General features: G+C 35.0%; 1 protein-coding gene across 1 annotated transcript in view; it reads left to right on the forward strand.

Moving 5' to 3' along the window:
• Positions 1-11,840: 11,840 nt before the first annotated feature.
• The window catches only part of LOC121421402, a 22,832-nt gene continuing 8,381 nt past the window's right edge, over positions 11,841-26,291 (forward strand). Inside the window, exons 1-5 of the mRNA XM_041616103.1 lie at positions 11,841-12,029; positions 15,031-15,213; positions 18,979-19,147; positions 21,014-21,504; positions 26,187-26,291. The exon at positions 26,187-26,291 is cut by the window's right edge and continues 67 nt beyond it. Of these exons, the coding sequence (XP_041472037.1) occupies positions 15,067-15,213; positions 18,979-19,147; positions 21,014-21,504; positions 26,187-26,291 (912 nt within the window). The 5' untranslated portion in view covers positions 11,841-12,029; positions 15,031-15,066. The remainder of the gene's footprint in view (positions 12,030-15,030; positions 15,214-18,978; positions 19,148-21,013; positions 21,505-26,186) is intronic.

The raw sequence follows: 26,291 nt of genomic DNA on the forward strand, positions 1-26,291 counted from the left end.
AGTTATGATATTTTTAAGTTTCGCTTAATTTCACATAACAGTTATATGCACATCCTGGCTGGTATGCAAAAGAAGAGACTTCGACGTCATCCACTCACTATTTCTTTTATATTTTATTATATGAAATGGTCTAATTTTCTCCTCATTATCAAGTGATACAACGATTAATTCCACCCTGAACATGTGGAATTAGTATTGTTTAATACTATATGGTTCAGTCAAGTTGGTACTTATTGTCAAATCTATAAAAAAAGTGAAATATTGTATAATTCAAACAATAAAAAACAAAAGAAATAGTGAGTGATGGACATCATCGACTGACTCTCCTAGTTGTGCATATCACTGTTTTGTGAAAAATAAGCGAAACTTTAAAATGTCATAACTTTCCTATTTTACATCCGGTTTTGATGACATTTTCAGCACTATATGCTAGTTTGATTTTTCTCTATTTATTCAAGTCAGCATTTTTCTGGGGTGGACTTGACATTTAATTCATCTTCCAGTGTGATTCCCCCCATAAAAACAACGTGCTGCAGGCATGGATAATAATTTATTTCATATTGCTTTGCGTTCAGTCAAATGCAATTGCAATCATGGTGGTTTTGAAAAAAAAATTTTTTTGTATCCCTGAATTTGTGTGGTATGAATAATATGAAATGGAAAAAAGAAACTTTCTGTTTTTATGTAAAATTTTAATGAATTGAATTGATGTTTTTTTAGGTGTCTTGTACAGGTATTCGTTCAATCCAAAGTCGATTTCACATTCTCTGCTGCAATAGAAACCATGGTGTTTGATAATTATATCTATTAAAAAAGCAGCTTAAGTGCAAGTGATTATTGGTCAGTGTGTCAAGGAAGAAAATTAGATGTATTATAATTTTAATGACATCACTTTTTTGAAACTCTTTACATCTTAGGCGGGTCCAGCTTTTGGCATAGGAGGGGGGGGGGGGGGGGTGATTGTACTGCCGAGCGGTGCACATATTTTTGCCCTTCACCGGCGCCTTAAAAGAAAATGTTGAAAAAGGGGTAAAATCTGACCCTGTCAAAAGCTCTTTTCAAAATGTAGGATTTCCAGTCACGCCATTTTGCATGGCCACACGCAGATAATATTTCTGGGTGGGGCAGCGATGGGTGGCAAGACGAACATATTTTTGAAAAAAAAATAAAAACAATAGAGTAAACGGACCGAGCTGCTCAATGGGGCGATTATTTTTTTTACAAGTGTAATAATAGTATTTGGTGCACATCTCACATTTGCACATTTTTCATAGTTTTCATGAAATGTTAAGGAAAAAAATGTGTTTTCACAACAGCTGATCGGGAATTCGCCCCCCCCCCCTTTCGCCCTTGCTGCGTACGACCATGCACTGAAGTACACTTAAACATATCTTATTATAACAGAAAACTTACATCAATTTAAACATATAATCTTTCTAAAACATATATAGAGAGAGACTGAAAAAAATATTAAAGAAAGAAACGAACAAAAAGTAACACAAATCATGCATGTTAAGTGCGATTTCAAAATCTTGTGTACTAACCCTTTTATTGCGATGAGGCCAATACTTTTGTATATTGAGATAAAAGTTTTTTTTACTATATAATGTATATATATATACTAAATCATGAAACATTTAGAATACATCACCAATCCAGGTTTATATATTATCATTCAATTTTCATGTACATGCTGTATAGATCTACATGTATATGTACAGAATTTGGTATTTGTATATATATATATATATATATATATATATATATATATGTGTATATTGTGATGCTTTGCACTAATCTAATGCTATTTGTAATGATGAGTAATTTTTATCTAATTACTTCGAGGAAACTGCTTATGACCAGAATTCAGAAAGAGATCCTTTAAGACAGAGCTTTGGAAATAGTTCTCCAGTTTTACAGGTAACGTTATCTTTGTTTTTAACTTCTTCCTGAGTGATTAGATGAATAATATTTAACTTAATGGAAGATGAAAATAAATCAAATTTTATGGCGTAAACATTTAAACGTTAAAACCAAGGTATTGACAAACTGTATTTTCAAATTGAAAATAATATTTAGTGGTTTAAGGTCTAACAAATATACGTCTGGTTGTGTATTGGCAACGGGTTTTAGCAATGTTTTGGAATAAAATATCGAATCATCTTCATAAACTTAGTACTCCTTTACAGCGAGGTAATTTGATACTCATCAATTGAGATTAATATTTCAGAATTACTTGTGATATACATGATATACATATAATTGTCTATACAAAGGAGAGTCTCATGATGATGCGACACTATACGGAAAGAAAATACATGAGAGAATCGGGGTTCGAGGTTAGCAACCAAATATACCCAGACAAAAATAAACCACTAGAATTTGTCAGAATGTGTCGAAATTCTGCAAATAGTTCAATCTTGTGATTTTTGGAAAGGTAATTTTGGGAACTTATGTAATGAATCTTTCACGCATGATTTCACTGGAGTGATAATTATTTTCAAGTAACACGTTAAAAAAGATATTGATCAATTTCAGCAACGTCACTGCTGAAAGAGCAATGCGTTCAATTGTTACGGTGCATTGAAAACAAATTAATAACATTAAATACAAGTTATTCAATGGATGAAAAGTTAGGATAATATTCTCTGAATGCTACTGAAAAACACTTTTTTTTGTAAGCAACCATGGGCAAATACTATTGCAAGACTTGATTTAGAATCGCACCACGTGCTTATCGAGTATCGCCGTTCCTCTTTAAATGGAATATATCATTCTTGTTTTTTGTGCGTACATCACCTACTCCAAGTCTCATTTTCCGAAGTTGCCTTTAAATGTTGTTATCCTAATAATGATGATGATGATGATAATAATAATATTATTAACAGGATGAGGGTAGTAATAATAATGATGATGATAAATTACATATCTTTTTCATTACTCTATATGATATTTTTGTGTTATGCTTTACATTGTAACTTTTGTTAAATTTTGGAATTAAAAAGAATAAATTCAATCAAGCAATCAATCTTTATTCAGTGACTCGAAGATTCATTAAGTGTGAGGGTTTCTCAGTTAAGCAGTTACAAGTTATAGGGCTGTCAAACAAGAATGACACCGCATCAGGGGCGTCGATCCATTTTTCAGATGGGGGGGGGGGCAAAATCATGAATCAACTTTCCAAATAAGGCAAAACAAACAAACACACACACACACACACACACACACACACACATATATATATATATATATATATATATATATATATATATATATGACTCATGAGACAGAGACACATATCTCACCAACAAATTAATGCGAGCGCGAAGCGCGAGCTGAAATATTTTGATATACTGACCTGATGCAGGAAAAGGTGTTTCTGTTTGTAGTAACTCATGAGGAGAATCTCACTACATAGATAATGCGAGTGCCGAGACCGAGCTGAGACCTGAAAGCTTGATATTCTAAGCATTTTTGGTACCAATGATTAAGATGGGTATCTAAAAACCAAACAATAGATGCAAGCGCGAAGCGGGAGCTGAAAAATTTGATATTTCGATCTAAAAAATATTGAGTTTTTAATAAAGAACAAGAAAAATAAAATGAGATCCAACAAAAGATTATTGCAAATCGAAGCGGGAGTTCCTATGGGGTTTATAAAACTGAAACGGGTCATTCTGTTCACCTATTTAATCATGAAAAGTAAGGGTTTTTGCTACAGAAATGATGCGAGCGCGAAGCGCGAACTGAAAATTGTTATACTCCAATCTGAAAAGCGGGCATTTTGAGCACGGTTTTAGATAAAGAATGAGTTGTGTGTCTCAAGTCTCGCTTGCTGATTTCTGTGTAACATTACAATCTTATTTTATTTTTTGCACATGCGGAATTATTGGGGGGGGGCAAAACGATATGTTTGCCCAACAAGTATTTTCATGGGGGCGATCGCCCCCTGCCCCCCCCCCCCCGGATCGACGCCTCTGCACCGCATCACTGCAAAACTAACAGGACAACTGTTACAGTCACTAACTGTGATCGGATATATGAAGATCATCTCCCCGGGGATCATCTTCCTTGGGTGTTTCCTTGCATAGCGATCAATGATAGTGCATCGTAGTCGAGATGGATATCCCGTTGCACATACAGCTGATTTAGGACAAGTAGACGTCACGTAAGATTCAGGCAGCGGCAATTCATAATCGACTGGCGCCGATTTAGAACCAGGAGGCGCCGATTATTCTTGACTGGATCCGTCTATGTATAGGAACGAAATTGTCTTCACTCTTACATTTGTTGTGTTTATTGTTCAATAATAGTTATGATGAGAAGGCCGGTGCATTCAGTTTTGCTTTTTTCCAATGAAAAGTAAATTAAGAAAAAATCCGTCCCGTCGCGCCTTCAGAAATTTCGGCTTAGAACGATTGAGTCTTGGAACTTACTCTGTGTAGGAATGCTCCACAGGGAGTGGAGAAAGTGCATACATTGTGTGGCGGGCCGGGCATGCCAGAATCCGTTGACCGGGGTAATAATATTTGTAAAGCGCTGAGAGACGTCGCTCCGATTTCCGCTGTAGAAAACTCCCCCTTTTTTTCTTTCTTTCTTTCTTTCTTTCTTTCTTTCTTTCTTTCCTTCCTTCCTTTCTTTAGTTTAATAAACTATTGAAGTTCCGGTGTTTGTGCTACTGCAACCCCTTCGTGTTAACAAAATTTAATTTCCAGCGATCCATCCATCCATCCATTGACCCACCCACCCATCCATCCATCCATTGACCCACCCACCCACCCATCCATCCATCCACCCACCCAACCAACCATCGATCGCGATCCATCAATCAAGTGCATGGGTGTGGTCTCTTCGTGATCACTCATGAGTTGCCACAGGTCATCAACCACATGTAAGTGTGGTGTGATCTTTTCTTTCCCCGCACTCTGAGAATATTTTGATAAGGAACTGAGGGGGTATAGGCATGATAATGAGCAAGCCAATGTACAAAGGTTACAATTTGACTTCAAAGATTTGAAAAGGAAAAAAAATGTTTCTCGATCGGAGCAATGATATTGCATGGTTCTTAAAGAAGGTATCCCACTCTGGTTGACACTTAATGGCTTTGATCGCTTAAGCTCCATGGATACTTTAATTGCTACCCTTGGCATTAAAAGCCAGTGCTGGGATTTTGGTATGGTAAAATTCTAGTTCGATTCTATTTTTTTAAGGCAATTAAAAAGTTTCAAGGGATATGTTCTGATAGTGTTTTAACCAGTGTTATTGTAACAATAGTCATATAAGACCGACATAGGAAATAATTTGCCCTGGTTATTTAAAGATAGCTCTAGGCATTTGATTTGATTTTGATGGTTTCATAAAAGACAAGAAAGGAAAGGCTTGTTTATTCGAAGGGCATTGTTTCTTAAAGGACAAGTCCACCCCACCAAAAACTTTATTTAAATAAAAAGAGAAAAATTCAACAAGCATAACACTGAAAATTTCATCAAAATCGGATGTAAAATAAGAAAGTTAGGAAATTTCAAAGTTTCGCTTTATTTCACAAAACAATTATATGAACGAGCTAGTTACATCCAAATGAGAGAGTTGATGATGATTGTCACTCACTCACTATTTCTTTTGTTTTTTATTGTTTGAAATATGAAATATTTTGATTTTCTCGTCATTGTCATGTGAAATGAAGTTTCATTCCTCCCTGAACATGTGGAATTACATTATTTTAACATTTTGTGCTTCAGGCAAGGAGGTCCTAATCATAAAATTCGTGAAAATTGAAATATTGTATAATTCAAACAATAAAAAACAAAAGAAATAGTGAGTGAGTGACATCATCGACTCTCTCATTTGGATGTAACTGGCTCGTTCATATAACTATTTTGTTAAAAATAAGCGAAACTTTGAAATGTCATAACTTTCTTATTTTACATCCGATTTTGATGAAATCTTCGGCATTGTGCTTGTCTGATTTTTCTCTATTGATTCAAATCAACATTTTTCTGAGGTGGACTTGACCTTTAACTGAAGTCAGGTTACAAAAGAGGTCGACGGACATGCCTTGTGATGTTTTCTCAATGAATATTCTTGACTGATAGTTTTGAATTTGTTTTGTTTTATGAGCGTAGTTTCGGCATTTGATTAAAGCTAGATAGTACAATTGTAAATATGTAAATAGATGAACGAGAATAGATACAAAAGATAGGTAAAAATAACTTTTCTCTTTATTTAATGCTTTGTTTTAATTCTACAAAGACAGACAGCTGCCTTAGTTAATGAGGTTTTTTTTATTTAGGGGAGAGAAGACTAAGAAATGAATGGGAGGGGGGGGGTGGAGCGTGTCAAGCTATCAGTCTCTACATCTGTGCGTTTTTTTTAGATCTCTCTTGTCGTAAATAATCTTTCGAAACCCTACTCGAAGGGCCCTTTTCGAAACAAGCTTCGTCTCAGCATCTCTGGAATATTTTGAGGTATATAATATCTGTCATTCTTTTTTTTGTCAATGGATTTGGATCGTTTATCTGTTAATTGCAGTTTTCTTTCTTTGAATGTGAAAGGTTTAAGAGATAAGTTAAAAAGAGAAAGAATTTTTACTTGGTTGAAGGATAAGAAAGCAGACGTAGTTTTCTTGCAAGAAACTTTTAGTACAAGGGAAATCGAAGAAGTATGGGGTTCTGAGTGGAATGGAAACATATACTATAGTCATGGTACATGTCATAGTCGGGGGTTAGTGTACTAATCAACTCCAAGTTAGGTATTCAGATTCTGGACACAAAAACTGACGAAAACGGAAGGTTTATAATTATGGAATGTATATTACAAGATATAAAGTTAGCTTTAGTTAATGTGTACTTCCCTGTTCAAGGTCATAACATGGAGCGAAACACAGTCTTACACAATTTAAATACAGTTTTAAAAGAAAAACATGATCGAGGTGTTCCTCTCATTATGGGGGGGGGGGGATTTTAATTTAGTACGGAATATTGACTTAGACTACATAGGAAATAATACAAGACAGTTTCAGTCTTCTTTTCAGAAGAACTTTGATAATTTTGTATGTGATTTAAATTTAGTTGATATTTGGAGGGAAATTAATGGCGTTAAGAGACAGTATACTTTTAGACAAATTAACCCCTTTATGCAAAGCAGGTTAGATTATTGGTTTATTACAGAAAGTTTTAGAGAATTTGTTTTAACATGTGATATAATACCGTCTATAGCACCAGATCACTCGGCGGTTGTATTTCAACTCTTTAATAAACCCTCTCAGTCAATTCAAACATCTAAAGGCACTTATTGGAAATTTAACAATAGTCTGTGTACAGACGGTGATTTTACTCGACAAATGAAAGACGAAATTATCAATTTGAAAGAAACTTTCAAAAAAGAAATCAAAGATATGAGAATTTGTTGGGATTTCTTGAAAATGAAAATCGGCAATTTTTCTCGGAAATATTCAAAGGAAAAGGCTAAGAAACGAAGAGAGAAAATCAAAGATTTAGAAAAAGAAATTGATGGTATTCAAACGAGGTTAACTACAAATATGAATAAACAATCAATCGATTTATTAGAGAATAAAAAGACAGAATTAAAGGCATGTTATGATTATGTGAGCGAAGGTCTTAAAATCAGATCGAGAGCTTCTTTTTATGAAAGCGGGGAAAGGGATACCAGGTACTTCACTCAGTTAATGGAATCCAACAAAAAGAAAACAAATATACGTAAATTATCAATAGGAGATAGATTAACTTCTGATCAAAAGGAAATAAAAAATGAAATAAGGAATTTTTATAGCATGTTATATGCAAAGAGAGATGATAAAATCCTTGATGATGACTTTTTCTCCGATGTAACAAAATTATCAGAAGAATCGATGAAATCATGTGAAGGGAAAATTACGGAAGGTGAATGTTTAGCTGCTTTAAAAGGGATGAAGTTAAATAAATCACCGGGTAATGACGGGCTTAGCGTAGAATTTTATTTAGTGTTCTGGCCGCTGATTGGGGATGTTTTAGTTGATGCTTTAAATAATGCTTTTATGAGAGGAGAACTTTCGCCATCAAAAAGACAAGCAACTATTACCTTAATTCATAAAGAAGGAAAGGATCCATTACATATTAAAAATTATCGGCCCATCTCACTGTTAAATGTAGACTACCAAATTTTGGCGAAGGGACTATCAATAAGAATAAAGCAGGTGTTGCATGAAATAATCAATGTCGACCAAGTAGGATATTTAAAAGGAAGGAATATTGGGGAAGCTATTAGACTTATAGATGACATGATTTTTCATTCAGTAAAAAAAATGATATATCGGCATATCTATTGGCCATTGATTTTGAAAAGGCATTTGATTCGGTTTCACATTGTTTTTTGTTTAAAGTATTGCAAACGTTTGGTTTTGGACCCTCATTTTGTAAATGGACAAGTACTTTGTATAAAAAAGCTGAAAGTTGTGTTTTCAATGGCAGTATTTCAACAGGTTACTTTGATATAGGGAGAGGGGTAAGACAAGGAGATCCGTTATCCCCATATCTCTTTATTTTATGTATTGAAATTTTGGCTAACAGAATAAGACTTGATCCAGAAATTCACGGAATTAAGTTTGGAAATACAGAAGTTAAGCAAATTTTATACGCAGATGATATGACAATTTTTGTAAAAGTCACTCAGTCCATTGAAAAGTTAGATATGCTGTTCGAATATTTTGCCGAAACGTCAGGTTTGAGGATGAATAAAGATAAAACCTTTATTATGTTACTGGGACACCATGAACAAATATATAGATCAAATTTTACCTTTTGGTAAAGTGGAGCAGATGGTTAGGATCTTAGGTATATATATTTTTCATTAGATAGAGAAATTCAAGTAAGAATAAATTACAAAGAAATACTTAGTAGAATAAAGAAAATTTTGATGTAGTGGAATGAAAGGGATTTGGCATTAATGGGCAAAATTCAGTTAATTAAAACATTTGTACTATCTAAATTGATATACATTTCTTCTCTTACCATTGTCCCGACATGGGTAATAGAGGATCTTAATACACTGATCTTTGGATTTTTATGGGGTGGTAAAGATAAAATTCAAAGAGACATTGTTTATTTAGATTATGGTCATGCTGGTCTAAAAATGACAAATTTTCAGTTATTCATTAAGACACAAAGAATTATGTGGATTAAAAGACCAAAAATGAAATGGAAACAATATTTCAGATACTTAGCACACGATATGGGAGGATTGCTAATTTTTTTTAGTAACCTCACAATGAATTTGATAGGATTTGAACTGCCAGAATTTTATACAGAAATGTTAGATGTATGGTTCAATAAGAAATTGTTTTTACTTAAAGAAGAGAAGAATAAAAGAAATGAGATCATTTTCAATAATAGGTTCATCCGTTTGAAAGGACAAACATATTATAATGAAAAGCTGTCTTTAAAGAAAATTTATAAACTCCATCATATTGTAGATAAAGATGGGAAGATTAAGTCTATCTCGACCTTTCAAAAATGGGTTTGGATCGTTTTGAAATTTTTAATAACATTCCATACTTTTGGAAGGACTCGCTGAAAAAGGGGGTCAAAGTTCCATAGATAGTGAGTTAATTTTGGATTTTCAATTAAAAGGCAGGACTTTCGACTTGCAAGACATCACATCAAAAAGAATATATGATATTCTTGTAAGTATGAAATCGGATATACCCCAAGCATTTAAAAAACTTGAGGAAAAATATAATATAACAAAAAAAAAAGATATTTCTGATATTTTTCTAAGACCACGAAAATCGACTCTGAACAGCAGACTCAGAGAATTTCAATTTAAAATTTAAAAAACTATACACAAAAAATATTTATATTTATTTAAAATGACAACAGATGATTTATGTTCATTCTGCAGTAAAGAAGAAGAAACATATGATCATATATTCTTTTCATGTGATAAAATAAAAACTATATGGAAAGAATGTGGGAACATGCTTCAACTCCCTATCATTACAAATATAGATAAAAAAAGGTGTACACGTAGGCGTGGAAGGGTCAACTAAAGGAGAGGCTCAATTATTAAATCACATAATAATCCTCATAAAGTATATGATTTTAAAAAATAGTAGAAACACAAAAGATCCACCGACCCTTAACCATATTAAGGAAAAAATACAAGAAGATAGACTTGAAGAAAGAAAACTAGCTGAACAGAGAGGTCTATTAACAAACCATTTCAGAAAATGGGACAAGTTTATTTTCTAGGGATGCTGAGGCTAAGAAAGTTCAAGCATACAGTTAGACTGAAATGGAGGGTAGGGTTGAGGGGAGGGAAGCAGGTCGCGCTTCCTGGGCTTGGATGGGATGTGGGGGGGGGCAGTTGGGATGGGAGGGCTTTACTTTGTTTACTCATTTATTTCAATTGCGTCACTATAAATTATTTTGTTATAATTATTTTGTTCCTGATGATTCGAATCAGTGGCGTACCGTGGGTCACGGCATTGGGGGGGGGCACCAGCAAAAATTTTGAGTCACTAAGTGAGCGCGCAAAGCGCGCCAAGTTGCCAGGTATACTGACCTGATAGAGACTGGTCAAATAATGCGAGCGCGAAGCGCGAGCTTAAAATTTTTGATATTCAGACATAAAAAGGGACATTCTAATCAATCTTTTGTAACCATGTTACATGTCTCGCTAAATAATGCGAGCGCGAAGCGTGAGCTGAATTTTTTGTGAATATTGACCCCCAAACAGGAATATTTTAAGGACTATATTTTAGGAATCCATTAAGAGTATACACATCTCATCATAGTCATCTAATGCGAGTGCCAATAAGCGCTTGCTGATTTTGTTAGAATTTCATCTAAACATGCACATAAAGCACTTGTAATCGTGATTAACATACCCATCTCACTAATCAAATCTTGCGAGCGCGAAGCGTGAGCTAAAAATTTAGGAAATTCAGACCTGAAGAGGGGCATTTTAAGGCTTGTTTGTAGGAATTCACGAAGACCATACTAATGATAACCAAATGATGCGAGTGCGAAGTGCGAGCCGAATTTTTTTTATTAGAAAAAAGAACATTTTAAGGACTGATTCTAGGAATTCATGGAGAGCAGACATATTTCACCAATCCACTACTGCGAACGTAAGCACGGACAGGAAATGTTTTTATATTAAGACCTTAATATGGGGCAATCACTTTATGTAGTCATGAAAAATAGGCATACTATTGTACATAAAACAATAATAACTCGAAGTTCGAGGAAATACATTTGGCAGTTTGGTGTATATTGACTTGAAAACGGGAGGTTTTAGTATAAACATGATTATATATCTCGGTAAACAGATAATGCGAGCACCAGGAACAATGAAGACATAGGCCCTGAGCAAATTATGTTTCATAAAGTTATGAAAAAATGTTTCTTATGTAATATAACATAATATACGGTAATTATGATATAATATACCATTATAATGAACAATAATGTCTTCTTTCCCACTACGTTTCTCTTCCTTTCTCCCTCTTTTCTCCTTTTCCCCGTTTTTTTTTTTTTTTTTGTCAGCCGATTGGGGGGGGGGGGGCACGTGCCCCCCATGCCCCCCCGTAGTTACGCCACTGACTCGAATATTATATTCTGTATTTTTTTGTGTACAATTCTTTTTTGTATTATGAATAATTGTTTATTTGACTTTGTGAACAATGTTTTGTTAATATACTATTGTATAAGTATGATTTTGAACTGAATGTTTTAATAAATACTACTTCAAAAAAAAAAAAAAAAAACATTGATAATCCATGTTAGCCTTGCACGCAAGGTGGCATATTGCCATCTACGTCAGAAAATATGTAGCCCGGAAGTAAGTAACAAAATACGGAGACGACGATGGTCGACTGATGCTGGATCAAGTTTAGATCTTTTGATCGAATGAATTGACTCTGATTATAAGATTTACAACTTGACAACAGTGAATTCATCTGTCGGATAATTCACCTGTACTGCCTGCGAGATTTAATTGTAACAATGTGATCTGCGATGTCTGATGATAACGTAAGTTGCACATAGCATAGACTTCTACTCTTCCAGCCTATATCGCTCGTCTAAAAACAGTTTATTATGGCCTATACTACGGTACTACTAGGGCATGGGACCATTCCATTTACCGGTGCATGCAATTCTTGCGCATGCATATCAAGGGGAGATATCACAAGTCCGTGATGAAATTCTACACGGTCGGAGCTGAGTAAAGTTCTCATCCCGGGGGGAGGCCGGGAGGGGGCTGTTTCATAAAGCTGTTCTTAAGTTAAGAGTGACGTTAAGAAGGATGAACAATCTCACATGAAAAATAGTGTTTCTACCAAAATATTAAATCACAAAATTGGCAGGAATTTGTTTCAATGAATTTATGGACTCTCATATACTGATTTGGACTTTTGGTGATGTGATCAGAGGAGCAAGTTAATATTGAGTTTTCAATTTCAGCTTTCGTTTTGAGTCTTGAGATCGGTGTGAACTTGTAGCTGTGTGTGTGTGTGATGCCGTGATGATTCACTTTATTTTCAAGCTTGACAATGTTTTGCTTTGAAATCTTATCTAAAACATTCAGTTTTCTATCAATTTTTAAGATATACATGTACATGTATAAAAAAATCTGATTTTTTTTTTTAGATGATTGGATTTTCTTTTTGAGGTTTGAACTTTGAACTTTTTTCCTCTTTCTTCCTTCCTTCCTTCCTTCCTTGCTTTCTTTTTTCTTTCTTTTCAATCCTTCCTTAATCCTTTCTGCTGGCCTTTTTTGTTCCTTCTATCTTTGTTTTCAATCTTTCCTTTCCTGATCATCTCACTCTGTTCATTTTCCTTTCTTTCCTTAAATTTTTTTTGCTCCCTTCTCTCTTCCTCTTATTCTTCTTTTTGGAATTTCTTTCTGTCATCCCTTCTTTCTTTTCTTCTTCCAATTCTTTTCTTTCTTCAGTTCTCTCTTGGCTTCATTCTTTTTTCCTTTTCTCTTCCCTTATTCTCTCTTTCCTTCCTGATTTTTCTTTTTCTCTTATTTTTTTCTTTCTTTTCATTCCTCCTTTCTTCATCCTTTCTTGTATTCTTCCTGAATTTCTTTTTTCTTTCCATCTGTCTTTATTTCCTAGCTTTCCTTCCTTTAATTCTGTGTTCATTTATTTTTTTCAATCTTTCTTTCTTTCTGTCTTTCTTTCTCTTTCTTTGTATTCAGTAATATTTTCAGTGATTCTCTTTGTTATTTTGTGCCATCTATACAATAGTACATGAAAATATATGATAGAGGAAATTAAACATGTCATATTGACACTAATGTCAGTCATGGCAGGCAAATACAAGGTACATGTACATAGGCCAGTTCATGAATAAAAGAGAGGAAAGAAGCAATGGTATATAAACTTGCACTTCTTTCTTTTTGAGCGATAAAACGTTTTGAAAGAGTTTATCAGGGCAAGTGAAATATATTTTCGGGCAAGTATTTTCCAACTATTTAGGAATTAATTTGCCCGACTGGGCAAGTGCTTCAAAAAGTGTACATGTAGCACCCTTCACTAAACCATCGCCAATAATTAGGTAGGTGGCAGAAATTTTTGAAATCAGTGGTCAGAGGATACATTGATTAACAATGAAATTGTTATTGCTTGAAAGCTCTTGAAAAGTTCTTTCTTATGTCTACCAAGATCACCTCCATAGGGCTAACGTTACAGACAGAGAAGTTATATTAGTTTTGTACCTTTGATTTAGCATGATTATAGTTGAAAGAAAGTAATTAAGTGCTGATGTACAAAGTGAAAAGTCCTGATGGGACAGTGCCGACACGGACAGTGGCTCCCAATAGATTTCATGTTTAAAGGGATGGTCCGGGCTGAAAGTATTTATAGCTTAATAAAGTATTTATATAATTCGCTGAGCAAAATGCCGAAAATTTCATCAAAATCGGATAACAAATAAAGTTATTGAATTTTGAAGTTTAGCAATATTTTGTGAAAAGAGTCATGAATATTCATTAGGTGGGCTGATGATGTCACACCCCCACTTGTTCTTTTGTACTTTGTTATCTGAAATTAAGTTTATTCAATTGTTTTCCTCCAAGAAATAGAAAAAATGGATTGACAACTGATAGTGAATTAGATATTTATTGCTGCAACTTATTTCATTATAAGGGAGACATATTATTCACGCAAGTATAAAATAATGAAAAAATTATAATTTTATGTAGTAACATAAGAAAATGGAAAGTGGGGATGTGACATAATAATAATAATTGTAAATTTATATTGCGCAATTTCTATTTGGATACTCAACTGCGCATTACAATACATTACAGATAAGCAGAAAAACAATTATTAACAGGATACGCAAAAATTTTAAAAGTAAATTTAAGTTCGCTAAATCATCAGCCCACCTAATGAATATTCATGATGACTGTTTTCACAAAATATTGCAAATCTTTAAACTTCAATAACTTTATTATTTATCCGATTTTGATGAATTTTCGGGCAATTTGCTCATTGAATTCTACAGAAGATATGAATACTTTCAGCCCGGACCATCCCTTTAATTCCATATTTTGGCTATTAACCACCTAGTAAAAATTAAAATAATTTGCTAAGTGTATCAGAAAGAGTTTCATACCAGTATGTACATGTAGATCTAATACATGTAGATCTAGAAATACATGTACGTACCCGTACCAAAGAAAAGAGAGCAAAAAACAAACCACAATGTGATTATTGAGACTTCAAAATTCCAATGTAGCTTAGACTAAATCTAGATTCATTTCTGGTATATACCGATAATCCTGTACATGTACATGGGATATCAAACTTTTTTTCTTTCTGTTCCAACTTACCAAGTCAGCGCCAGGAGAGTAAAAAACTCTCATCGTCACATATTTCCTTCCCAATAGATTTGACTTGGGTAATGTAACCATTATTTGAAGAATTAATGCTTGATTTTTATTCTTTTTGTACAGTGATACCTATATTTTTAAATAGAAGAATCTGTTGAATGCTTTCATAGTTACACCCATTCATTGCAGGAATTGGACTAGTAGTCTCTGGTTCTGAAAGCTACCATGGCGGGACCAGGTGAAGAGGGAGTTGCTAAGTACCTTACTATTGAAGCTCTTGACTTCATCAGTGAACGTCTAGATGGCGGACCGGTAAACTGGAGGCAGTTGGCTGGACAGTTACATGTAGGATACACAACTTTAGATCTAAATGTAAGTATTCCATTCCACTTTTAAAAAACATCAAAAGAAGAAAAAAAATCGATTTTTTTCACATACCTGTGAGCTTTATAATTTCATTATTATATTTTGTTTAGGGCAAAAGAAGAAAGAAAGAGTAATAATTATAACAACTTTTTTTTATCATTGTTTACTATTAATGACATTCTTTTAACATTCTGTATCTATTTCTATTAAATAGAATTTGAAATTGAAAAAGATTGGCATGTATTTCCAGCAAATAAAAAAGCATGGATGTTGCTAATTTGAAGAATAACCTCAGTTATTAAAGGCCCGGTTGCACTGCACTTCTGGATGCAAATAAGATGTAAAGCGTAAAGAAAATCTGGTTAATTTTGTCCAATTTTGGAGCGGATGAACACGGATGGAGCCACCCCAAAAATTTGCTTGTTCGCTGAGTCCTTTACATGCATGAAAACATTTTGTTCCAATCAGCCAGTGGTACCAAGCCTTTTAGTAGGTTGCAAGTATTCATAATTCCCCTGAAATGTTTTAAATTGTTTTGTCTCCATATTGTATACAGTGCATCCCACAAAAAACTAAACCAAGATTTATCATAACTTTATAATCACAAATACAATAGACAAATGACCCACCATTGTAAAGCTTTAATAGAATCTACTCTTTCATCTGAAATAGTTACTTAAATTATTCCTAATTCATGCATGAGTGAGCAAACTCCATTTTAAGAGGGGATATCAAAAAGTCACTTGGCGGCTGTATCTGGCTTTCAAAAAGAAAAACACATTTTTAAAAAGTTCACTATCTGCTCTTTAATTTGATACCTCAATTACAGAAAATGGTCAAGAAATAGCAAAGTTCTGGTTATTTGAAATAAGGCTTGAATTTCAACAATTACATAAAATGACGAGGTTTTAATGCAGGCTAGTGTTAGACTCACTCAACACTCCATTTTGTTGACGATCAGCCATGCATAAAGGTCTTTTGTTATTGTGATACTGTAGCTTCTGTGGGAAACTGGTGAAAACATGTTTATTTAATGAAATAATGGAAATACAAGCATTGTTTCGAGGGAACATAACCCTTTACCTTCTTGACCATTTTCTATGATTAAAGTATCAATTCAAAGAGCAGATATTGAACTGTTTAGTAGGCATGTGATTTTCTTTTTGAAATGTAGATACATGTACCCCCCCCTGTCAAATGAGTTTTTGGTATCCTTTCTACAAATTGTTTTTGCTCACTCATGCATGAATGAAAAGTAATATCAGATGAAAGAGGAGATTCTAAGCTTTACAATGGTAGGTCATTTGTCTATTGTTTTTATGAATAAATTATGATAAATCATCAGGAAGTCTTGGCTTTGTTTTTTGTGGGATGCACTGTATAGTTGATCCACAAGGTAAAGATAAGCAGTTCATCCATAAATTCATAACTTTTTGTCTCGCCCACCAGAGGTGAAGGCGAGACTTAGGGATCCAAATTCCGTCCGTCGTCCGTCCGTTACAAACATGTAATGACACATAGCTCCACAACCATAAGTCTCTTTTCAACCAAACTTGGATGGTGGATGGCTTGGGGGACCTGCATGTTATGTTGCAGCGTGAGGTCACATGGTAAGGTCAAAGGTAAATTTCAGGTCATCGTTAAAGTTTACATGCAAGACTCTCTTATGACACCTAACTCCACAACCGTATGTCGCTTTTTAACCAAACTTGGATGTTAGATGGACTTGGGGGACGTGCATGTTATTCTGCAGTCGGAGGTCACATGGTAAGGTCAAAGGTCATTTTCAGGTCAACGTTAAAGTTTACATGCAAGACTTTAACTCTACAACTGTTAGTCGCTTTCAACCAAACTTGGATGGTAGATGGACTTAAGTGACCTGCATTTTATGCTGCAGTCAGAGGTCACATGGTAAGGTCATAGGTCATTTTCAGGTCAACATTAAAGTTTACGCGCAAGGCTCTTATGACAAGTGTTATTCCATCCCAGTCATTTCACAATGAAGTTTCGATATACATGTAATCCTCTTGCGTGCCCTCACAAATCATGATATTTCTGGTTATTTTCATACATGTAAGTGGGCAAGACACAAAATTGCTTTTGCCTTGTCATTGATTAATCTGAATTATTTTGTCTCCATTTTTGTCTCACCTGCGAAGCAAAGTGAGACTATAGGCGCCGCTTTTCCGACGGCGACGGCGGCGGCGGCGTCAACATCAAATCTTAACCTGAGGTTAAGTTTTTGAAATGACATCATAACTTAGAAAGTATATGGACCTAGTTAATAAAACTTGGCCATAAGGTTAATCAAGTATTACTGAACATCCTATCAGAGTTTCATGTCACATGACCAAGGTCAAAGGTCATTTAGGGTCAATGAACTTAGACCATGTTGGAGGAATCAACATCGAAATCTTAACCTGAGGTTAAGTTTTTGAAATGTCATCATAACTTAGAAAATATATGGACCTAGTTCATGAAACTTGGACATAAGGTTAATCAAGTATCAATGAACATCCTGCATGAGTTTCACGTCACATGACCAAGGTCAAAGGTCATTTAGGGTCAATGAACTTTGGACGAATTGGGGATATCTGTTGAATTCCCATCATAACTTTGAAAGTTTATGGATCTGATTCATGAAACTTGGACATAATAGTAATCAAGCATCACTGAACATTTTGTGCAAGTGTCAGGTCACATGATCAAGGTCAAAGGTCATTTAGGGTCAATGAACTTTGGCCGAATTGGGGATATCTGTTGAATTCCCATCATAACTTTGAAAGTTTATGGATCTGATTCATGAAACTTGGACATAATAGTAATCAAGCATCACTGAACATTTTGTGCAAGTTTCAGGTCTCATGATTAAGGTCAAAGGTCATTTAGGGTCAATGAACTTTGGCCGAATCGGGGGTATCTGTTGAATTACCATCATAACTTTGAAAGTTTATTGGTCTAGTTCGTTAAACTTGGACATTAGAGTAACCAAGTATCACTGAACATCCTGTGCGTGTTTCAGGTCACATGTCCAAGGTCAAAGGTCAATGAACTTTAGCCGAATTGGGTGTATCTGTTGAATTACCATCATAACTTTGAAAGTTTATGGATCTGATTCATGAAACTTGTACATAAGAGTAATCAAGTATCACTGAACATCCTGTTCCAGTTTCAGGTCACATGATCAAGGTCAAAGGTCATGTAAGGTCAATGAACTTTGGCCATGTTGGGCTTTTTTGTTGAATAACCATCATATCTCTGTAAGTTTATTGGTCTAGTTCATAAAAAGAGGACATAAGAGTAACCATGTATCACTGAACATCTTGTGCGAGTTAGAGTAGTATGCAAAGTCAGCACTGCTGCTATATTGAACCGCGTGATGCAGGTGAGACGGCCAGAGGCATTCCACTTGTTAATAATAATAAAATACTTGCTTGTATAGCGTTTAATACAATAATTTGTCAGAAGTCTGCACTCGACAGTATACATGTATGCAGCACAATTACATGTACATGTACCCTGGCTTTCGCAGTGCAGCTGTTGCGCGCGCTGCGTTTCAAGAAATAAGTTCCTGCCAGGTACCCATTTACCTCACCTGGGTTGAGTGCAGCACATTGTGGATCAATTTCTTGCTGAAGGAAATTTCGCCATGGTTGGGATTCCAAACCAAGACCTTCTGTTTGAAAGTCCGGAAAATTTTAACTTTAAAATCGACAATATGTTTTTTTTCTATCCATGATATCAATATTTCTTGATTTTTCATTCTTTTAGAAATTCACGACTCAAGGGTTGAAAGACGGCGAATCAGCACCCAAGGCTCTTCTATTGGATTGGGAAAGGCGTTGTGGTGGATGTGATGTTGGCAAGCTCAAGGATTCTTTGAAGAGAATTGGCAGGAATGACATATTACGAGACCTCTATGATTATTATGAAAACCAAGGTAAATATATGATGATGAAGAAGATGATGAAGATGATGATGATGATGGCGATGATGATGATGAAGATGAAAATGATGATGGCGATGACGATGATGAAAATGATGATCATGGCGATGATGATGATGATGAAGATGAAAATGATGATGGCGATGAAGATGACGATGATGATGATTAAGATAAAAATGATGATGATGATGATGACGATGATGAAGAAGATGATGAAGATGATGATGATGAAAATGATGATGATGACGATGATTATGATGATGAAAATGATTATGAAGATGATGATGAAGAAGATGATGAAGATGATGATGATGAAAATGATGATGATGACGATTATTATGATGATGAAAATGATGATGATGATGATGAAGATGAAAATGATGATGAAGATGAAAATGATGATGATGATGATGATGAAGATGAAAATGATGATGATGAAGAAGATGATGATGACGATTATTATGATGATGAAAATGATGATGATGGCAATGAAAATGATGAAGAAGATGAAAATGATGATGATGAAGATGAAAATGATGATGAAGATGATGATGATGAAGATGAAGATGATGATGATGAAAATGATGATGATGACGATTATTATGATGATGAAAATGATGATGATGAAGATGAAAATGATGATGATGATGAAGATGAAAATGATGATGGCGATGATGATGATGATGAAAATGATGATGATGGCGATGATGATGATAAAGATGAAAATGATGATGATGATGCAGGGGTGTGAGAGTTCAGATTTCTATCTGATTTCAGATTTTTTTGTTTTGATTTTCAGCTTAATTTCTGCTTATTTTTGGCTTTCCTCTGTACAAAAAGAATGGGAGCTATTTTTATTTCAGACTATTTCAACAATCTTCAGCTTTTTTCAGATCTGTTTATTTGTGACCACTCACACCCCTGATGACGATGATGATGATGATTCAATTCAATTCAATTCAATTTATTTCCACATATTGAGTAAAAAAACATGTAATAAACATTACAATCGAGCACATACATAGATAATAACAAATACAAGTATAAATAGGAACAATATATACATAAAAGAAGAACATAGAAAATCAAAATGTCGAGGGGATTGACAAAGGCCATATTGATCTATCAAGGTCAATCCCCAATGAAAGAAAACAAATGGAATACATAAATTACATAAGAAAAAATAGATACTTAACCTAAAAACCCCAGACAAAGCAAAAGAAAGTAAAAGACAAATAAAGGGGAGGAAGAGGCAAATATAAAACTATCTTATGGAGTAAATAGATGAAATTTATATTTCCGTTTGAAAGACAGGAGTGTGGGGGAATGTTTGAGTTCATTCGGTAAAGAATTCCAAAGTTTAGGTCCGACATATTGAATAGTGTTTCGTGAAAATGTGTATTTGAAGTTTGGAATAAAAAGATCATGAGCTTGTCTAGTTAGACGACCAGTAAGTGATTTATTCTGTACAAAACATTTATTAAGAAAGTTTGGCAAGAGATTATTGTAATAAGAATACATAAATATAGCAGTTTGTTGATTATTGATTTGATCTATAGTGAGTAATTTATATTTGGCAAATATGAAGATAATAATAGTATAAAGGAAGGAGAACGAGGAGGAGGAGGAGGAGCACAGTTATAAACTTTGACTGAAATCATTAAAGGATGATATTTTGACTCCAGCAATGTTTTACATTCCTCTTTGAGATTCGCACAGTGCAGTCAGTATGCATGTATTTTGTAGTCATCCATTCTTGTCCACGCCACTTGCCATAGACCTTTTCATGTTATTCAAGAAATGTACATGTAAGTTGTAACTAGTGACACAAAACCCTTCCTTTTGCCATTTTACATACAGGTAAAGAGATTGTTGAACCCAGGCACATTGCGCCGAAAATATTGGATGTGGGCCAAGATATTGTGATTAAAGGAAAAGTATACCCTGATGGAAAGGTGTCCCTGGATCCTAACGTGACTTGGGTCTTTCAAGACAGTGGACTTCATAGACACCAAGGAGCCTGTCCAGTTGATAGTCATTCTGGAAGGGGAATGCCTAGTGGTCATTCGGACGTCCAACGACAAGAATACCACTCTTTGGATCCGTCGCAACAAAGGGACTTATCAACCCAAGCCCGTTGGAGTAGTCCCGGTCTTGGCAGAGAGGGATCCAAGTCCAGTGTGGTCATAGAACAAGACTTTCATGTATCGACCAAGAGACATTCGGATCCATTGCAACGGAAAGAATCGTCCTCCCAGTCGAGCTCGATCGGTCATGGCAGCGGCTCCTTGGACAGTGTCCGGAAGGCAGAGCCAGAGAGTCCTGTGAATCTAAAGAAGATTTACAGTGAGGTGAGTTGATCATTAACCCTTTTTTTAGAGGTACAGTGCCTCCTTTCCTTTTGCATTTTCTCATTATCCTGCATTCTAGCAATTACAATTGGCATATGATTAGAAAAAAAAAAATGTACATTCAATAAATGATGTCTGTCTTAGTCGTCTTTGTGGTGCCGTTACTGAACGGTAGACCCTTTTACCTTGGTCACATTTGCTCTACGGCGGCTGTACAGCGAGTCGAAAACAGTCATTTGAATACTTTTTTTTTTAGTTGTACCAGCTACATATAGGTGGTTTGTATAAAAATGAATAAAACGGCTGTTTTCGACTCGCCGTACGGCGGCCGTAAGAGTGAATGGTCGGTATGCAAATGAGGAGACTGATCATGTCATCCACTCACTATTTGTATTTTATTATATTTAAAAATATTCTAATTTTAACCTCATTGTCAAGTGACACAGTTTATTGATTCCCCCTGGACCTGTAGAATTAGCATTGTTTAATATGATTCAGTCAAGTTGGCCCTTATTGTCAAATGTGTAAAAAAAAAGAATATTGTATAATTCAAACAATAAAAAAAAGAAATAGTGAGTGAAGGACATCATCGACTGTCTCATTTTGAATATGCTTGAAGACATCTGAAATTAACAAAACTATTTCGAATTTTCAACAGATGCTTTTATAAATTGATATCTTTCTCTGTATTATTTTATTAGAATCATACATGTTCATGTACATTTACAAATAGTTAAAAGGTACTCAAGGCTGAAAATATGGTATCTCTGAAGAATTCAGTAATATCAAGCAAAATGCTGAAAATTTCATTAAAAAAATGATGAAAAGCCATGAATGTAATTGAAATAATAGATTTTGGCAACATTTTTCTGTCAACGTGTGCCTTCTGTCATAATCAGTACATGTAGGGGAAGGTGGGGTAAGTTGAGCATAGGGGCAAGTAGAGCCACCACCCCAGAACTGTTTCATCGGAATAATGCAAATCTTAAAATTCAATAACTTTGTAATTTGTTACCCGATTTTGATGAAATTTTCAGTATTTTGCTCTGTGAAGTTTACTCTATTTATTGAGATACAAATATCTTTGGCCTGGACCATCCCTTAAAATCGACTCTTTTTACTTTGCTGGATTTACGCTAAGCCCTTGTGGATATGTTTCTCTGATTTTTCTACTCTTTTTGACTCCCTGAAGATTGGCACGTGCAATGCATCTTTAATGTAAAAATTCAATTTTTCTGGTATAGGGGAAGGCGGGATAAGTTGAGCATAGCGGCAAGTTGAGCAACCACCCCCAGGCCAATAATGAACGAGTCAGACATTGTGGTGGTGGCATGTATTGATGACCCATTGCATAACCCTTAACCCCACCACATTGTTTTCAACTTTGAAACAAAAAGTATTTTTTGGAGGGAAAAATACAAATTTCAGCCAAAAAAGTAAAAAAAGGGTGTGAAATACACACTGTAGATAGTTTTTTTCACACGTGCAGTCTTTAAATACATGTACAATAAAGACATAAAAATTGAACAACATTGTTAGTCCAGGTATGGATCTTCATTCTTGTCATAGTCTTTTACATGATGGATCCATAAGAAATATGTGGATGCGAAGTTCGGACTGGGGTAAGTTGTGCCAGCAAACATGGGGCAAGTTGAGCCACGGTAATTCTTATGGTAATATAAAAACAAACAAACCTTTAAAAAGCCATGGATATGCAGGCAGAAAGGAGCAAGGTCACATGACTGTTCTTTTCCTTGAGTAGTACATGTATTTATAGAGAATTAGCAAGTGAAAAGACTTTATTAAAATAAAAAAATGACATGCTGGTTCTTCCCCCATACATTTTGTACATAGTTCTGGGAGCTCAATTTACACCAGAAGTTGGCTCAACTTACCCCACAGATGGGGCAATTTGAGCCATTACATTTCTTTTTTTCAAAGGTGACAATGACTTTCACTGTGGGGGTAGAAAGTTATAGATGAAAAATATTTCAGAATTAAATTTTAAAGGCAAGGTGAACTACAAGATTATTAATCATCAATTCTAACATGCAAAAAGCAATAAGTGTCGCAACTTCCCCTGCCTTCCCCTACATGTACATTACATGTAAATGGGTTGATTTTTGTATTAAAGTTGTCCCCATTTCCCTTACTTAGTTACACGTATCTTACGAGGAAATTTCATATTTTTATACTGTACACATTCACATGTACATGTAAAAAAAACATTAAAAATAGAAAAGAATAAGTGTGGAGATGACAGTGCATGGAAAAGAACTGTTTCACTGATGTACATGTACATGTATGGCAATACATTTGAAATATGTCTTAATTACCTGTATGCATTCCTTGTCAAATTCTGATAATATTTTCAGTCTGATTTTAGAATAGATTGTATTCAAATTACCCTGGAGTAAATACATGTACATGTACATGGACATGTAGTCATCTCAAGTGCAAAAAAAGGGGGAAAAATCTTATTTTTGGGATGTACAAATGTACATGTACATGTACTTACTGCCTAAAGGTTTGAGAAGATTTTTGAAAGGGTAACTGAGGATCCCTGTGCTTTAAAGTTTGATATTAATTTTGTTTCAGTGTAAATTTATTTTTTGTTTCAGTAATTATACACATGTATCCATCTTTTATAAGCGGTACCATACTTGTTATTAACCTTTTTAGTTTATTTGTTATCCACTAAAAGTTCATGTTTCAATTTTATTTTTTTATTGTGTCAGTATTGGCTACTGTACTCCCCTGTGAGTTTACATGAACATGTTGCACATTGAAGCACTGAAATTGGGTATCTACATTGTACATAATTTACATGTACATGTACTTGTACTGTAATGTACACTAGTGCATAGTACACAGGTTGTATGGTACATGTAGCTTTGAATGCGGTTTGGGCATTAGAGCTGAACCGTGCAAATCAGTGTCATTTATTTCTGATTGTCAGACAAGGTCCAAAGTCCTCTGTCAAGCTGATTTTATTATGTTCAAACGCACATCGCAGTGATCGCACTTCGAATTATGGGAGATCAAATGTGACTAGTCTTTGACTTTAGAGCATGAAGACCCTAATGAATTTGCAGAGACAACACAATAGAACTGTACAGTGTAAGGTGTACATTGCAAATGATAGAAACTGAGCCAGAGATGCCAAGTTCAAAGACCAGCTATGCATGAGATTTTCTGTGAATCTGAGTGAGATCACAGACATTGTGTACAATGTATATATGGGGATAGGCTGTGATAGTTGCGTGAGATAGAGATTTGAGGGGATGAACAAGAGTCCAAAATGCTTGAGTCTCACGCATAAATGTGTGAGACTTGGTAGCTCTGCTGAGCTGCCTACATGTGTATGATGTCTTTAAAAGTTGTAAATGAAAGGTCCAAGAGTAAATTCAGGAAATTGCTATTGTTTCCACAATCTGTTTGTCCCACCCATGCAAAAAAAACATGTACAGGTATGTGTTCACCTGTTCAGTGCATCATAGAAATGTTTGTTTCCCATTGGAAACTAGGCTTTTCAAATTATTATGAATGATGAATGAGCTGGCCAATGTGGTGATGTCAGACCTACCAACTACCAGTACTCCTTTTTTCCAGGAGTTACCCATTTTTCAACCAAAATGAGGACCCGGGGGTGGGGGGGGGGCCTTACATACATTGACGAGTGGATAACATGCGCGACCAAAAAACACATAAAAAGGATGTCCTTTTCACGATAGGGCACGTTACGTCAAAAACACAAAAAAAATGAAAAAAGTGTATCTATTTTGCTAGGAAAATAACGTGTTTAAGGTCGAATTTGCGGGGATGATAAAACAAAACTAAAATGATTTATAAAGGATGTCCTTTTTCCCCAACACTTAATGTTTAGAGTCCGATTTGCGCGAGGTGTATAAGGTGTGGTCCTAAACCAAATAAGGTAAAGCCGACGACCGAAGGACCCGTAACAATAAAACATTCCTGTTCTTGTTTAGGGGTTCATTTCAGGGAATATTTGTCAAGAGTATCATTTTGTTTCCAATACTTGTTAAGGGTAGGGTTTCACAAGCCAATACTTGTTAAGGGGTACATTTTCAGAATGTGGAAATTACGTGTTTAGGGTGCTTTTCAAGACCCCATGGTCGCGCATGGTATCCACTCGTGAATGGAAGTGGGCCCCCCCCCGGAATGAGGAGCACTCTGTTTTTCGATCAATTATTAAGATAAAAAAATAAATCAGCGCATACATGTATTTGTGTGGTGGGGTGTGGGCGTATGCTATTAATAAAAAAAGTGACTAAGGCACACCTGACATCGAGCAGAAGAATTCGTGACATGCGATTATGACTCCCTTTTTTCATTTTCAATAATGTTGGCCGGCGTGTGATGTGTATATTGCACACTCTATATTTTTTTAAAAGTCATCCTTCAAAACTAGAACTTGTAGACCTACATGTACATGTAGAAATAGGACATGTTAAAAAAATATGTAGTATGAATTGAATGTTTTTAATGTAAGTAATTGACATATGTACATGTACATGTTCAAAACATATTTGTTTTTAAACAACTCTAGATGTATTGTGTATGTCTCAGTGTACATGTCAAATTTTTATCACATGTAGAGGTGAATTAATACATACTTTCATTTATTTTTGTAAATTACTCTTGTGTTTTACATATCACAGAGTCCCATCTCGATAAATTGTGCCCCCTCTGTTGCTCCCCCAAAAGTAACGAAAGAGGAAGAGGGGTTCCAACGAGGAGGGGACTACGGAGAGTTGCGTTCTGTG

This window comes from Lytechinus variegatus, chromosome 9 (assembly GCF_018143015.1).
Source record: "Lytechinus variegatus isolate NC3 chromosome 9, Lvar_3.0, whole genome shotgun sequence".
Lineage (NCBI taxonomy): Eukaryota > Metazoa > Echinodermata > Echinoidea > Temnopleuroida > Toxopneustidae > Lytechinus > Lytechinus variegatus.